Genomic DNA, 16572 nt, shown 5'->3' with positions numbered 1-16572 from the left:
AGATCGCACAGCTTTTTTTTTTTTTAATGTCTATTTATTTTTGAGAGAGAGTACACATACATGTGTTCATGTGAACAGGACAGGAACACAAAGAGAGGGAGAGGGAATCTTAAGCAAGCTCTGCACTGTCAGCACAGAGCCCAATGTGGATTTTGAACTCATGAACTGTGAGATCATGACTTGAGCTGAATCAAGAGCCAGGCACTTACTCGACCGAGCCACGCGGGCACCCCTCATACAGCTTTGATAGGTGGCTAAATTGACATCACTGTTTCAGGCTTCAATTTTGCATCATCAGTGTTTCAGATGTGCACGTCCACATCTTAAGAACCCAGTCTCAAGACATATTTGCAGAAAGGGGTGCCTGGGTGGCTCAGTCAGTTAAGCGTCCAACTTCGGCTCAGGTCATGATCTCACGGTTCATGGGTTCGAGCCCTGTGTCGGGCTCTGTGCTGACAGCTAGCTCAGTGCCTGGAGACTGCTTCAGATTCTGTGTCTCCCTCTGTCACTGACCCTCCCCTGCTCACGCTGTCTCTCTCTCTCTCTCTCTCAGAAATAAATACATTAAAAAAATTTTTTTTTAAATTTGCAGAAATATGAAAGGACATTCATGAAGGTATATATGGTATAGCATTGTAACTAGAAAAATTAACAACAGGCTCAGTAACCATTGGTAGGGAATAAAATGGTATATTTTTCAGCTATTGAAGAGCATGAGGTTACTCTGTGTTCTGTTCTTATATATAGGCTATATAAAAGTGTTATAAACAGAGGTTTCATAAATATAATTTTATGTATTTTAGATATATGTGATATATGTGCACAGGAAAAGGTCTAGGAGGAATATACTAAGTTGCCATTTCTGGGACATGGTATTTGCAGGGTGGACAAGAGACAATTCCACCACTTTCTGCTTTTTTTTCTAGTTAAAAAAAAATTTTAACGTTTTATTTTTACTTTTTGAGACACACAGAGAGAGAGAGAGAGCACATGGAAGCAGGGGAGGGGCAAAGAGAGAGGGAGACACAGAATCTGAAGCAGGCTCCAGGCTCTGAGCTGTCTGCACAGAGCCAGACATGTGGTTCAAACCCACGAACCGTGAGATCATGACCTGAGCTGAAGTCAGACGCTTAACCAACTGAGCCACCCAGGCGCCCCTCTAATTTTTCATATCAAACACTTATTCCATCTTTGAAAAAAATCAAGCTATTTCTGTGTGGGTTAAAAGGTTGATAACTTATTTAAGCACATTTATTTTTTAAGTGAACTCATATAAAATATTTCCGTTTACAGCTTTGTGAAATCAGTGGAATTCCTTTAGAAGATATTGAATTTGCTAAGGTAAAGCCTTGAGAATGTTTGCATTTGGGTACTAGTGCTCAATAAACATGGCTATCAGCATGATTTATTCATTCATTTATTTTTTCCTTAGGGTAGAGGAACTTTTCCCTGCGATATTTCTATCCTTGATATTCATCAGGATTTGGACTGGAATCCTAAAGTTTCTACCCTGAATGTCTGGCCTCTTTATATTTGTGATGATGGTGCCGTCATATTTTATAGGTATCTTTACAGTGTTTGTTATTCCCAGTGATGTCACATTTTTGTTGTGCAGAAGTATCTTGTTTTCCATAAATACCTTTACTTTTTTTCCTTGTATAAGATAGCCCCGACCAGTACTTAGTACAAGAGCCACACATTACATTTTGAATTTTTCTAGTAGCCACATTTAAAGTAAAAAGAAACCGGTGAAATTAATTTTAATAAAATATTTTAACCCAGTATATCCATAATGTTATCATAACATGTAATCAATATCAAAAGTCATTCATGAGATATTTTACATTCTTTTTATGGTAGTACTTCATAGAAATAGTGTGTGTTACACTTCTGGTAGGTGTCGAGCATTCAGTAGGCACATGGAGCGAGTGGCTACTGTATGAGCCAACACAAATGCAGAGGGGGAAAACGAAGAGTCACTGATGCCTGGCAGATAGGAGTTCGCCTAGGCTTTGTTACTTCCCTAGCTGCTCGTCTCCGTAGTGGTGTCAGGCTTACAGGATTTTCTGAGAACAGTGACTACTACTTTTAACAAAACTAGCCATAGTACATGTTATATATAAACGTTCAATCAGTGATGGCTATTATTATGCTAATAATAGCGTGGGAATTCTCTGTGCCATTTTTAGAAGTCAGTGCCGTGTTAATGTAATAAACACATTCGCCATCCAGGACATCTTAATGTGAGATTATTTAACTGCACCAGTGTTGACAGGTTTCATTTTCTTACCAAGGAACATTGTAACATGCAAGCATAGGTTAATAAAGGCAGATGGCTATACCGATCTGATATGTAATTAATATTTTAAATGTAGGGATAAAACAGAAGAATTAATGGAGTTAACAGAAGAGCAAAGAAATGAACTGATGAAAAAAGAAAGCAGCCGACTCCAGAAGACAGGACATCGTGTCACGTACTCACCTCGGAAAGAGAAAGCACTAAAAATATATCTGGATGGAGCACCAAATAAAGATCTGACTCAAGACTGACTCTGCTAGTGTAGCATTTTCCCTGGGGGATTTTTGTTTTAATTAGATGGTTCACTGCTACTGTGTAGTGCCGTTATGGCCGGACATGGGTAGGGGTAACCCAGTGACACCAGCACTGATTGGACTGCCCTTCACCAATCAGAAGCTCAGTGCCCAATGGGCCACTGTTTTGACTTGGAATCATGTTGTGCACTATAGTCAAATGTACTGTAAAGTGAAAAGGGATGTGCAAAAAAATAAAAACAAAAAGCGAAACCTGCTACTAGGAAAGGGGGAAGGGGAATGAGTACACTTCTTTTATCGCGGACAAATGTGCACATAGCCGCTAGTGAAACTAGCCTCAAACAGGATGCTCATAGCTTCATAATAAAAGCTGTGCAAAGGCCATGAATGAATGAATTTTCTGTTTATTTCACTGATACACACATTACCTCATTGACAATGTGGAAGTAAATGCAACGTGTGTTGACTCTTGGAAAGCAACAAAAATAGAAGCTGAAGAAAGAAATTCTTAGAACCAGCCATAACCCAGTAAAGAATTGTGAAGTTGTGTTTTTATTTTGTTTCATTTTTTGCAAAGTATTAAAAACATTATTCTGGAACATCAGAACGTTTCCCTTAAACCGGGCCCAGCAGGTAGCAGCTCGAATTGCTGCAGTATTGTAATTATAACTGATTGTACTTAAGTTATGGATGTAGAGAATATGGTTCACTCGTTCATTCAGCATGTAAATAAAATTGATCCTATTGAGTTATCATAATTGCAGTTCAACTATTTCCCATGGTTATTCTTTTCACATAGCATTCATGACGTATGTTTGTGTACATTGAGGAGTATAGCAGTCTATGTACATGTAATCCTCAGTGAGGTTCCTCCGTGCTGGGTCCCATACGATTGTATTTGCCCTTGTTGATGAGGTTTTTCTGTTCAGCGGCTTCAGTTTTTTTCTCTGTACGTTTACTTTTGAAGATTTACTTCAAGTTTGAATCTTCTCAAACCCTTGTAAGTCCCACTTTAATTTTTGGAGTTGATTTGTAGTTACATGTAGTTTAACTTTGCGAAAGCGTCTTAACATCGTGTTGAAGAAAACGCTAGTGAGTCAGGTCATGGCCCAGGCTGATTTAGTCAACGTGATTTCATTGCAAAGTCTGTTAGAATGGGCAAGTTTTTGCTTTGCTAAATATGACTATTCAATGAACACAATTCTACATAAATTTTGAAAATGCCATCTAATTTATAAAAATCAATTAAAAAGGTTTTGGTAAAACTTTTTCATGCCAGATGCTGTTTACAACGATGAACACGCCAATAAAACATTTGTTCATTCTGTTGTGTTATTTTAGTCATTCAACTTTTGGATGAAGAGTCTGCATTAAGAATAGATTTGTTTTCTTTAAATACCATTTTGTAATGAGTATTGAATAACTATTTCTGTAAGGTACATTTACAGTAAAGTTCTCAGATGAAAAGATGTTAATATTTAACTGTGGAGGATCCTGTCAATATTTCAAAATCAGATTTTTATTTCCTTTTAAGAAAGATATAATTAGAAAATAGTATTAGCAAATGTTGGAACTCTGTAGTTTGAATATAATGATTGAGAATTCCATAGTATCTTTAAAGTTTCTTGGAATCCACAGGGGGGGAAATCTTTTCTAAGGTATTTTTCTGGCTAATTTTTATTCTATGTAAACTGTTTGCATTCTGCTAAATTTCATCAAAGTACTGTTCTGAGCCTGTGCTCGCGGGTTGTGTTCTCGTGGTCACCTCGTGGTCGTCTCGTAGCATTTGTGGTTAACTGTCTTTCCGATCACTTCGGTTTTCTGGTGTAACATAACCGCTCTCCGGTTCTGATACAGGCCTACAACTTGGAATGTAGGGGTTAATAAGTCGAGTTTCTGCATTGGAGGACTGATTCTCTGTGGAGCAGGAGAGGCTGATTGTCAACAAACAGGCCTTGGGCTTGGTTTGGTTTGGTTTAGTGTTCCTTTAAGAGTAAATGGTAAAGTTCTCACACCTGCTCATTCTGTGCCTTTTGCTCTGCTTTTTGTTTTGTGTTTGCTGCTTCTGATTGCAGGCATAGTACAAATACCAAGAGTGAAGAAAATAGATCTCCTTACAGAAAAGAAAAAGTTGGAGCTTCCTGCTGTTCAGTGCCTGATAGAGTAAGAGCACAGTGTTGCACTTTGATGGCTTAGGTAAAGGGAGCGGTGAACTGTTCAAACTCGGTTTGTGGCGATGGGAGTGGGAATTTATGCGAGGGCAGGTAACGTGTGTCCACCTCCCTCAGATTCAGAGAATCACTTGAGGAAAGAGCCAAGAGGCAGAGCACTGTGTGGATCAGTTGCCCAAGTCCAGGGCAGGGGACCTGGTGATCACTCATCTGCTGAATCCCCTGCGGTGGACACAAGCCACATGCAATAAATCGTTGACCCCATTCTTCACCAGTCACACCAGGGTTTTGAAGAGCTTCTACTGTGGGAGAGATGGGTTTGCATGAACCAGGCATGCCATGTACCTACGTAACTGAGGCAGGTGTTGGGTGGGGGGGGTGCATTCTGGTCAGAGAAGCAAAAGCTGTGATTTCAGGACCGTGCTGTGTCCAGCTGGTCTGTGCAGAAGCTTGCTAGTTCAAAGTTCACCTGCCAAACCAAGGTATGAGTAAGGGGTAATAGTCCTGATGAAATAAAAAGAGCAAAAGAGCCCTGCACTAGAGTATTTGGTGATCTGTTTCATAAGGGATGGGAAGGACTTAGAGATTATTGAGAAAATGGGGGGGGAGGGGGGGGCCGTGAGGGCTCTGCCACAGCTAGAAAAATTGTTGCCGGCTACACTGTTAGGAATGGTGCTGTGGCACATCTCTAGGCCGGGAGAGAGCTAAAACTTACTACATGGTCGAAGCAAAATGGGTACATAGAATCCAAGCATGGCTAATCAGTGTTGTTGCTAAATCTGGACGTGACCTGTGAATGTATGGAATACAATAAAATCATTTATTCTGGTTCATTCGCTAGTATTTCCTTTGCAATGGCTACCTTAGTTCTGCTGAATTTTGTCCCTTTGTTTAGCATCAAGACTCTAACCAGCTCTCTTGCAATTGTGACTTAACAAATTGTAGTCTAGAGTATATGGAATAGAGGATAATCTGAAGCAGGTTTTTTTTTTTTGCTAAATAAAACTATTCCATCTAAAGTCTGTGTAATTTCTGAAAACCAAGTCAATATTTTAGTCATTAGCAGTCAGAAGCCTTATAAGGCAGTTTACGTTTAAAAGCAAAATTGTGGGGGGGCGCCTGGGTGGCTTAGTCGGTTAAGCGTCCGACTTTCGCTTGGGTCATGATCTCGCAGTTCATGGGTTCGGGCCCCGCGTCGGGCTCTGTGCTGACTGCCAGCTCAGAGCCTGGAGCCTGTTTCGGTCTGTGACTCCCTCTCTCTCTGACCCTCCCCTGCTCACGCTGTCTCTCTCTCTCCTAGAAATAAATAAAAAATTTAAAAAAAANAGAAATAAATAAAAAAAACATTTAAAAAAAAAAAAGCAAAATTGTGTGTAATGTATAGTTTTCTAGGGGCCTAGTAAAATATTTTTTTAATCAGATTTGCAAAGGAGTTCATGGCCCAAAGAAAGCATGTAGCCCTCTAGACCAGGAGTACAGGGCATGAGAAGGGGCTCCTTTCAGGGCTGTTCCTGTGGGGAAGAAGGGTGCCGTATGACCACTTGGTTAGTTCTAGTGTTAATTTTCAAAACTTGGCTTTTAGAAACAAGAACACCTGACAAAATCAAGCATGTGTCATGGCGTGTGTGACCATCTAGAAAAGCACACACAGTGATCACTAGGGGCCAGGCTAGGAGGGCAAAAAAGCCCTAGGGAGAAACGCTCTGCCCCTTCCCCGTGACAGCATGCCTCTTCCTCCCCTCACCAGCTCATCTACTGGAGAAGCAGATCTTCTGACAGCTGGGAGCCTGAGAATTCACCAGGCCAGGAATTATTAGGGGACTATAGCCTTGCCTGAGAAGTGGGGAACATGCTTCCCTTCTGCGTTCTTTGACCCCAACCTGCCTCTTTCCCTGGTGCAGAGGGCACACTGAGTGTTCAGCCTCTTCTATAATGCTCAAGTAACCCATTTAATTAAGGGGTTGAGATAGAAATAAGCAGTGGTTCGGTTTTTTCCAGTAATGGCGCCAACTGTGTTCTGTTGAATGCAGTGTCCCACTGGAAGTGGCTCTGGGACAAAGTGGAGCACGGTATACCTGCACATAAATCCTGTGAGGGAGGGACCTGGTTTTATCTCACGTACCAGTCCTGGCGCCTAACACAGGTGGGGCCTGACACACAGTAGGAACTCAATACAACTTTTGCTGAACAAAACAATTTTCAGCCTCGTTTCCACACACTTGTTCAAATTCATCTTGCCTTCCAGCCGCTGTGAATTACTTGGAGGGTCCTCCATATGCCACCCCTTTTTCTCACCTCTCTCCGTCCAGTCTCAGAACGCCCTTTCCTGTTCCTTCTGATCACCTGATAAACTGATCTTTGAGAGCCAATGAGATCCCACGCCAGCTGTCCCAAGCTGAGTGCCTCTCTAGGGCTCCCATCACCGTGACATTGGGTTGACTGCTTTGCTTGGTGGGTGCTGGGCTTAATGTGTATCTCTCATGGGGCTGTGATGCCCCCGGGGTAGGGGCCCTATCTGGATCAACTGGGCACCCCCAGAGCAGATCACAGTACTTGGTTCTGAGGAGGCTCTCAGTAAGTACCTGTTGAGTATTAAGTATTACCTGTTGAGTAATAAGGATATAGAGCGGTCCTAGGGACTTTTGACACTGAATAGACAACGCTCTATATTTGATCTTAAAATCATCAGTATATCCCGGGTGTACTATACGAGATACTATTTTTTGTTAGACTTTTAGCCCTATCACTTAATATTTTTGAGCTTCCATTTTTTTAATCTGTTAAGTGAAAAAAACCCGGATTCAATGAAGATTAAATGAGGTAATAGAGGTAGATTGCCTTATCTGGCGCCTCCCCCCCACCCCCCGCCTCCCACTGACCTTAATATATAGTCGCTTTATTATTAATAGTCCCTGAAGATCTGTGTTCTGGGCCAGAGCCGCATTTGAATGGTAAGAAGAGTCATACATTCCATTTACTCTTTCAGAAGACAGTGAAGTACTGACGCTCTTAAGACTAATTCCTACAAACAATAGTGAACATTTCTAAAATATTTTGATGCTAAAACAGATGTGCTTCACTTGTCTGGAAAACTCACTTACGTCGAAGAGTGTTTTGGTTTTGTTTTTTGGGCATTGCAGGTCATTTCCATTTTATGTATTCAAAGCCAAAAAAGAAGACATTCAAGAACTATAAAGGAATCATTTAAGTGATTTATGCTTGATTTTTAAATGCAACATAGGTGCTTATACATAATTTAAAACCCAAAGCATGCTTATACAATCATGTGCAATTTTAAAATTTAATAACTCTGGATGAGTACACGATGGAAACAGTCCATGGCACCTGAAAATACCATTTGCGGAATAGCATCCAGTCCAGTGCTCTCAGTGTGGATATTACAACCATATTTCGTAGAGCCTTGCTTGGTTTGAATTTCTCCGTGTGGTTGATGATGGTCTTCAGCTGCTGGTAAGTGATTTTGCAAATTTCATTTATAATCCTGGCCCTACAACCACAGTTTCAGACACGTTAACGTATATATTCTGCACCAATCATAGTACCTTCAGAGTCACCGACGTAACTAACTGTCCTAGGGGGACAGTGTCAGTATCACTGGCCTCCACTAGAATGATGGCCCCCCCCACACTGGGGAGAACGCTATTTCTACCAGTAGAAGTTTAATCTTAGAGTGAACTAGCTTGACCTTACTTCCAGGTATGCCTCAAAAAAATCCCATCCCCCTCCTTTTACAGAGTACTTTCGGTGGCCCTGAGGCTGGTGGGGAGAGCACTGGGCTTGGAATCACACCGGGGTGCATCTTGCTCTGATCTTCACTAGCTGTGTGACTTAGGCAAGCAACCTGATGTCTCTGAGACACCAAAATCCTGACAGGTGGACAGACCACCACCCTCCTCGCCAGACTGGCAAGTGATACGAAACTGCTCCCCTGGCACGGAGGTAGGAGCCGAGTTAACACTGATGAAAGAACAGGGACACACGGAACACAGAGCGCACAGAACGTGTCACCCGCAGCAGCTGAAGGCACAGCTTGCCTGTGCCCGTGGGAAGAAGTGCATGGAAAAGTCACTTTTACACTTTCACCAGGTTTGTGTTTGCAAAGCAGGGCACTCTTCTCCACGTGTCTAAGAGGTGACATTTCCCCCAAACCCGTTATGGGGAAACCTGCATCCTTTTCCATCCCCTCCCCTCCAACAGTTCTCCGGGGGATGAAGAACATGAAATGTGCCAGGTGCCAACCAGCAGAGGCAAAGTGGCCAAAAACCTGGACCTCCACCCTCCCCCACACCCCCATCTTCCCCAGGCACCGGAACCGGGATGTGGTGCACAGTCTGGGGGGTGCTGGACAGACGCACAGCACCTCATTGTGTTTCAAGCCGGAGGGAACGTGTACTGGGAAGAGGCTGTGGAAGAAAAGCCCGGGAAAGCCCACACCTAGAGGACACAGCTGGGGAAGGACATAAATTAGCTATTTCTATTGCAGGTCTACCCCCAGAACGAGCCCGGGTCTAAATCTCTTCTCCCTCCAGCAGCTCGGAGGCAGCACCGGGCTCGCCGAGCGCCATTTCCACAGACAGGCTCCTCTCCAGGTTCTCCAGCTCCTGGCGCACCTCCTCGATGAAGCTGCCGTCTTCGTACTCGCTGGGGGCCTCTCTGGGCACCAGACCCTCTCCGTCGTCTCCACGGCTCCCGATGAAGGCCGGCTTGCACACGTACACCAGGCTGTGGCTGGGGAGAGGCCGGGGCCGGGGCTCAGCCGAGGGCCGTGCGTCCCCGCAGGGAGAGGGCGTCGTGTGAGGCTGGGCTCGTCGACACAGGGAGGCCCAAGCAGGAAACAAAGGCCCCTCGCTGGGGGGCTCACCTTCACACCTCCACTAACGTCCCAAAGGAGTCTCACCTTCCTGTCCACATCTTAACCTTAAGAAGCATTGCTGAGGGAGCACCACTTTTAGAGGGATGGCTGTCCCACCTCTAACGGAGGTCTGTCTTCCTGTGAGACTCTCTGGCGCAGCCCCTGAGGACTTTGCGGCCTGACAGTTCATGGCAACGTGTCACCCCCTGCCCCTCTCAGCCCCCTGCCCACCGGGGCTCCAGGTGGGAGCAGCCCCTGATGGTGGGACAGGGCCTAACTGCCATATGGTGAGACAAGGCCAGGGAGTTCTGCCTGCCGGGCCACCCTGGGTTCTGCAGGAGGGAAGGTTAAGAGTGACTGCGGAGAGGCCACACCTCTCCTCACAGCTTATGACACCATCAGCGGCGCCCTCCAATACGGCGGCCCACTCTCCTGGTTTCCCTTCCACCTCCGTGCCTCCTCAGTCACCTCTGCCAGCTCCTTCCCAGCTTGTCCTTCACGGTGTTGGCCTGGGCGCCTTCCTCAGCCCTTAGCTCTTCTGCCTCTACATGCTCTCCCTGGGTCCCCTACTCATGATGAGCCTTCAATCCCCGTGCGGATTAGCTCCGAATCTGTACCCCCAGCCACACCTTCTCCTGAGCCCCAGACCTACGGATCTGCCTGCCACCAGATTCTCCACTCCGATGACCCAAGGACACCTCAAATTAAACCCACCCTAAGCTGCAACCACGTCACCCCTCTGCTCCCGAGATCCCACTGGGTGGCGTCTCCTCTGCTCCTGACCTGTGACAGGGAGGGCAGGTGCGGCCTCACCTGTGGGGCTGGCAGAGGAGGCCACTGGCACACGGGCATCGGTCCAAAGCTCCATCAGGCTCTAACTCCCAGGTGATGAGGTCCAGAAGCCGGCTGGCGGGGTCATGGCACAGCTCCCCCTCCACCGGCAGGGGTGTGCACACAGGAAACAACAGACCTGGGACCAGGGGAGAGTCACCCCTGCATGCCCAGCGTCAAGCAGGCAGGTACCACAGACGGGAGCAGAGAAATGGGGTGGGGCCCCGACGTTCCACCCCCTCAGCCCCAAACTGGAGATTAAAAGTGAGGCAGCGAAATGAGAAGAAACAAAATGGCAGAATGGGCTGTGAAGGGGAGGAGTCTGGAAGGCTGGAGCAGTCAGGGAAGGCTGCCTGGAGAGGGGGGCTTGTGCTGGGTTTTGAGGCCAAAGGTCTGGAGAAACAAAGGGTGTACGAAAAGCGCTCAAGGCTGGGACACGGCAGCCACAGAAGCCTGGGGTTGGGCGTGGTGGGGAAGGATGGAAGCCCTGGAAAGAGAAGGGGGCAGAGAGGCGGAGCTGGGGAAGGCCTGGAAGGCAGACAGAGGAGTCGAACTGATGAGACCGGACAGAGCAACCACGGCCGCCAGAGGAGCCCCACCGAGCGCCAGCCTGGAGACAAATGGCCGTGGCAGTGGGAGCCGGGTGGCCAGGGGCTTCGGAGGCCCAGCTGGGGAGGCAGCTGAAGGAGAGGTTTTCAGAAGCACTGCAGGAGGGAAGAGGGCCTGAGCAACCTCGCCCACGAGGAGCAGTGAAAATGGGAGATGCGACTGGAAAGGGGGCGTCCTCAGAAGGCAGGACGGGGCCAGGTGCTACCTGCAGGGCCCGGGAAAGGAGGTGGAGGGTGGACGGGGTTTTCCTCCTGCCCGGGGCTCCCGCATCCTGAAGGATTTAACTTTTATAGGTGTCAACAGGGAAGAGAGAGGGACACAGAGGACCTGGTCGTCGGCTGCAGGTGGGGGCTTGCGTCAGGCCGAGGTTGTGGGGCCGGGATGCACCCCAAGTGAGCGTCTGGGAGCCCACCCTAGAGGTGGGACCCTGCAAACGTGCGTCTGGCTCAGAGGGGGCCCCAGGAAGGCCAGCAGGTGGAGACTGGGACGGGGCTCGTCCCGTCCCCAGTGGAGAGCCCACCCACCTCTCTGGAAGGCGCAGCACAGCCCAGGCTGGCAGTCCCTCTGGTTGTCACAGATGGTCCCGTTGCCGCCCTTGGTGGCTGCTTTGGTGCAGTGACCCCAGACACACAGCTGGTCTCCACAGCACTCACTGTCCCGGGTGCAGAGCTGCGGGCAAACAAGGGCATGCTGGCTCACATACTGCCACCGTCCCCAGCCCTGAAAATGCCATACGTGGGGTCACCACACGCCCCCATTATACAGAAGAGGCAACTGAGGTCTGAGCCTTGTGGGGCTTTTCGTGGCAGTCAAGGGGGCAGAGATGGGAGCCGGGCTGGTGATATGGGAGGGGTCAGAACACTGGAAAGATGGCACCGGGGGGAAGCCACGTATCTGGAGTATTTCCTATACAGCTTGAGATTTTGCAAAGGACGTAGTGTGTGCCTTGCCTGCTTTTTACTAGGACCCGAGGTCAGGAAAGACGGTGGCTTATGGCCCCCAGCTGCCTAAGTCCAGGCCCAAGCCTGAAGGCCGTGAGGATGGGGAGGGTGTGTGGGTGCTGCGGCCTGGGGCCGCGTGCGGGACGGACCAGCACAGAGCACACCAGGGCCACCGCAGTCGCACTTGGGAGACGGCGGGCGGGAGGGACCCCGGCAGCTGGCTGACCACAGCCGGAACGGGACGGGGGCGGAAGAAGCCCTCTACCTTCCAAGCTTGCTATCGTGCTGTGTTGTTACTGCCTCAGCGACGGAAAAGGACAAAAAGAGCCAACGAGCCCATATGGCTTTGTCCAAAACAGCTGTTGGGTGGAGGGAGTCTCCACTTCCTTGGCTTCGTGCTTCTCTGGGGAATCTCTATCGGGGAAGTCCTCTGGCTTCCTCCGACCCTCCCTCGGCCCTCTCTGGGCCAACTGGGAGGAAGGCTGGAGGGCGGAGGGTGGGGGCTGCAGCAGTGTCACTGGCGGGCAAGGGACAGGTGTGGGGCCTCCGCCTCCGCCTTCCCTCCCTTCCCCGTCGTGCACGAGGTCATGCAGTGGGTGAGGGGGAGGCAGGTCTGCAGACGGCTTCCTCGTCACTCCAGGAGTCAGCCCCACTGGGCCCCACGGAGAGGCTCTTCCAAGCAGGGACATGGTCAGGACCCCCACAGAAGGCTTCCGAGAGGCCGTCTCCCCGGGGTCCCCGTGGCCGCGGTGCTGCAGCCGCAGCCGCCTCCGGGCACGCTCACCGTCTGCTGGTCCCGGCAAGGCTGGCAGGTGTACTCGAAGCTGGCAAACTGGCAATACCTGGCGGGCCCGCAGTCCTCGTCAATGATGCACTCCTGGGGGGCGGGAGGGGGTAGCTTCATCAGTGGAAGGCAGCGCAGCAAACCCGCAGTGTCCCGTTTTATCCCAGCCCCCCCCTCCCAGGGCTCAGGGTGCTCCAGAAGGGTCTCCAGGCTGCCCTCACTCCAGGCCCTGTGGACTCCCGCTCCTCGGCATCCGCGCCTCCAGGCCGGGCGGGGCCCTCGCCCACTCCAGGCCGCCGCCCCAGTGCACACAATGGCATCTGTGTGCGACCCCAGCCGCACATACCCCGCACAAACCCCGGGCGGGGCGCACGGAGCCTCGGGGCCAGTCTCCAAGCGGAGCAGATGGATTTCATAAAAGAGCTGATGAGTTCCAGCCCCAGACGGCTGCACAGGAGGGGCTGGAGGCCGGGCTGCTGACTGTGAAGGCGAGGGTGGCGGAGGGTTCCCGCGGCCCCCTCCGCAGCGTCCTGGGGATGGGGCTGCCAGGCAAGGGCAGCCGCTAGCTTCCAAAGGCAGGGGAGTGCGGCTGGCATGGCCGCTGCAGCCCGTGGCCCGGCGGGCTGGAGAAGGGGGGGGAGACGGAGGCCACGGGCAGGGCTGGTGTTGGGAAACCAGCCATGCCGTGCTGGGGCCCCTTGGCCTCTCTGAACCTCCACTTCTAGGTCAGAGACAGGGGAAAGTCACCTCCACCTGCTGTCTGTTGGGCGGAGTCATGAGGTGGATCGGGGCATGGAGCCCCCCTGGGGCTGGCACCCTGCCGGGTCATCGTGGGCTAGCCATGGAAAGTGGGGCAGCTCCGAGAGAGGAGCCCTTGCGAGAAAAAGGGTCAATGTTTGTCCTGTCCCCACACCAGCAACCCTAAAATGCCAGCATGCCACCATCGTGGCTTTTACAGATGGGAAAACAGGCTCAGAAAGGGTCAGAGGGGCTGCCTCAGCGCAGGGTTGAGTCGCGGGCTACACACCCAGTCTGTGTGAACCCCAGAGCCCCTCATGGCTTGAGAAGTCCAGGTGCTGGAAGTAAGCCGTAAGACCACCACCCCCTCCTAGACGTGCTCAGCTCAGCCGGAAGCATCCAGGTCCAGACATGTCTTCCAAAGCAGCAGAGAATGGGGTGGGAGGCAAGAAAGGAGAGCCAACAGGCAGGGAGTAGCTTCTCTGAATCTGGCCATAGCTTGAGGCACTGGGATGTTAACGCGATAGGAAAAACTCCTTGCCCTCAAGAACTTACAAGCCAATTGAACCCCTCCCCCCCAAAAGAGCCAAGAGAAAAGGAGACAAAAGACAGAAAACCTATGAAAACAAAAACCCTTCTGCCTCTTCACCCAGAAAAAGATGTTCAACTTCACACTCGACAAAACGCAACTTAAGAAAGCAGGATACCCTATTCTTTTTTTTTTTTTTTTCTAGGAGAGAGAGAGACAGACAGCATGAGCAGGGGAGGGTCAGAGAGAGAGGGAGTCACAGACTGAAACAGGCTCCAGGCCCTGAGCTGGCAGTCAGCACAGAGCCCGACGCGGGGCTCGAACCCACGAACCGCGAGATCATGACCTGAGCGGAAGTCGGACGCTTAACCGACTAAGCCACCCAGGCGCCCCGGGATACCCTATTCTTTTAATGGTCTAGAATGGACCCAATTAAAAAGATTGATAATATCTGTGGTAGGCTGAGAAATACCCCTTCCCCAAATGTCTGCATCCGACTCTTTGGAACCATGGACGCGGCACACTACAAGGCGGGGTGGGGTCTGGGTGTGGATTAAGGTCACAGGTGGAATTCAGGTTGCTGGTCACCTGAGCTGATGGTAAGGAGAGACTCCTGGTTACCCAGGAGTGCCCAATGGCATCGTAAGGGCCTTTAAAAACAGACAGGTCGGGGTGGGGGGGCGCATGGGTGGCTCAGTCGGTTAGGCATCCGACTTCGGCTCAGGTCGTGATCTCACATTCTGTGGGTTCAAGCCCTGCACTGGGCTCTGTGCTGACAGCTCGGAGCCTGGAGCCTGCTTCAGATTCTGTGTCTCCCTGTCTTTCTGCCACTTCCCCGCTCATGCTCTCTCTATGAAAAATGAATAAACGTTAAAAAATTTTTTTAAAAAAGGGAGAAGTGGGAGGCAGAAGACGAGTCGGTGTCAGAGTGATGCCATATGAGAAACACTCCAGACTTGGCTGGTTTTGATGACGGAAGGGGGCCACCAGCTAAGGAGCAATCTCTCCTAGAGCCTCCAGAAGGATCGCAGTCCTGCTGATGCTCTTAAGACTTCAGCCCAGTGAGACTCGTGTGGGACTTGTAATCATCAGAACCATAGATAATCAATTTGTGTTGTTACAAAACCACTAAATTTATGGTTGGTTGTTACAGCAGCGATAGGAAACTAATATAACATCCAATGTTGGCAGGGATTTGGGGAAATCGTGATTGCCAGATGCTCCGAGGGTAATTAAAACTGAGCTAGATGTTTTCAGGCAATTCATCAGTTTCTATCAAAAAATTTACATGTGTATCTCCTCTGACCTCGTAATTTCTCCTCCAGATGACTACCCTCAGAAACACTTGTCCAGGGGCACCTGGGTGGCTCAGTCGGTTAAGTGTCCGACTTCGGTTCAGGTCATGATCTCACAGCTTGTGGGTTCAAGCCCTGCATCAGGCTCTGTGCTGACAGCTAGCTCAGAGTCTGGAGCCTGCTTCAGATTCTGTGTCTCCCTCTCTCTCTGCCCCTCCCCTGCTCACTTGCTCTCCCTCTCTCTCAGAAATAAGTAAAAAAAAAAACTTAAACAAAACACTTGTCCATATAGACAAATATCAGAGTGCAGCGACGTTAAGGTTTATTTGTTTTTGAGAGAGGGAGAGTGCAAGCAGAGCGGGGACAGAGAGAGGAATAGAGGATCCAAAGCAGGCTTTGTGCTGACAGCAGTGAACCTGACGAGGGGCTTGAAGTCACAAACACGAGATCATGATCTGAGTTGAAGTCAGAGGCTCAACCGACTGACCTGCCCTGGTGCCCCATGGAATGTTTTTTTTTTAATAGGCTTCATGCCCAGTGCACAGCCCAGTGCGGGACTTGAACTCGACTGGGAGATCAAGACCTAAGATCAGTAAGAAGACACTTAACGGACTGAGCCACGCAGGCGTCTGGAGTACAGGAATATTTAGGGCTATACTGTTATTTTATCATAATCTAGAAATAATGAGAAAGCCCAATGAGAGAGAACCGATAACATGATCGTATATGTGGTCATTTCGTGGGGAAATGCCACTGGGCGGACATTACAAAGAATGTGGTAGTACTGTTTCCGATGGCTCAGGAAGTAAAACAAGCAAATGGAAGACCCACCGAATTCCACTTTTGTGAAGCAGAGTAACTATGTGTGATCCGTGCCTGTGCCATGCACGGTGCCTGGCCTATAGGGGGCGCGCGACAGTTAAGTGTAGAATGGACGAAACCACTTGTTATGTTACTGTGGCAATAAGTCCAACAAAATGTTGATCATTAGCAAGGATTTGGGAACCAAAGCAGAAAACATACACATTCCATCAATCTGGCTTCTCATTTCCCAAGAATCCTGCAGACCTAGAATTTTCACGATATGCTTCCTCTTCCAGATCTTTAATTGAAGAAAAAAAAAAAAATGCTACAGTAGCTAAAGTGAGTTACGACCTTACAGGCAACAATCCCCATGAGGCACTGCTATTCACCATTTGCCACCAGGAGAAGTGCCCAGGTATCCTTTGGAATATCTCCCTTACCCTA

General features: G+C 49.2%; 2 protein-coding genes across 5 annotated transcripts in view; one reads left to right on the top strand and one right to left on the bottom strand.

Annotated features, from left to right (window-relative positions):
• The window catches only part of USP47 (ubiquitin specific peptidase 47), a 111534-nt gene extending 107656 nt beyond the window's left edge, over nt 1–3878 (top strand). For all 4 annotated transcript variants that reach the window (XM_077761193.1, XM_077761191.1, XM_077761192.1 and 1 more), the window contains 3 exons: nt 1294–1341; nt 1433–1563; nt 2376–3878. In XM_077761193.1, the coding sequence (XP_077617319.1) occupies nt 1294–1341; nt 1433–1563; nt 2376–2550 (354 nt within the window). In that variant the 3' untranslated portion in view covers nt 2551–3878. The remainder of the gene's footprint in view (nt 1–1293; nt 1342–1432; nt 1564–2375) is intronic.
• A 4036-nt stretch (nt 3879–7914) lies between these two features.
• DKK3 (dickkopf Wnt signaling pathway inhibitor 3) overlaps nt 7915–16572 on the bottom strand; it is a 45597-nt gene continuing 36939 nt past the window's right edge. Inside the window, exons 4-7 of the mRNA XM_077761188.1 lie at nt 12763–12855; nt 11562–11706; nt 10411–10567; nt 7915–9473 (exon numbers count right to left, since the gene is read on the bottom strand). Of these exons, the coding sequence (XP_077617314.1) occupies nt 9254–9473; nt 10411–10567; nt 11562–11706; nt 12763–12855 (615 nt within the window). The 3' untranslated portion in view covers nt 7915–9253. The remainder of the gene's footprint in view (nt 9474–10410; nt 10568–11561; nt 11707–12762; nt 12856–16572) is intronic.

The sequence above is a fragment of the Crocuta crocuta genome, unplaced genomic scaffold, assembly GCF_008692635.1.
Source record: "Crocuta crocuta isolate KB4526 unplaced genomic scaffold, BGI_CrCroc_1.0 scaffold233, whole genome shotgun sequence".
In the NCBI taxonomy this organism is placed as follows: Eukaryota; Metazoa; Chordata; class Mammalia; order Carnivora; family Hyaenidae; genus Crocuta; species Crocuta crocuta.
The sequence above is the reverse complement of the archived record's forward strand: the minus strand, read 5'-3'. Positions and strand labels throughout refer to the sequence as shown.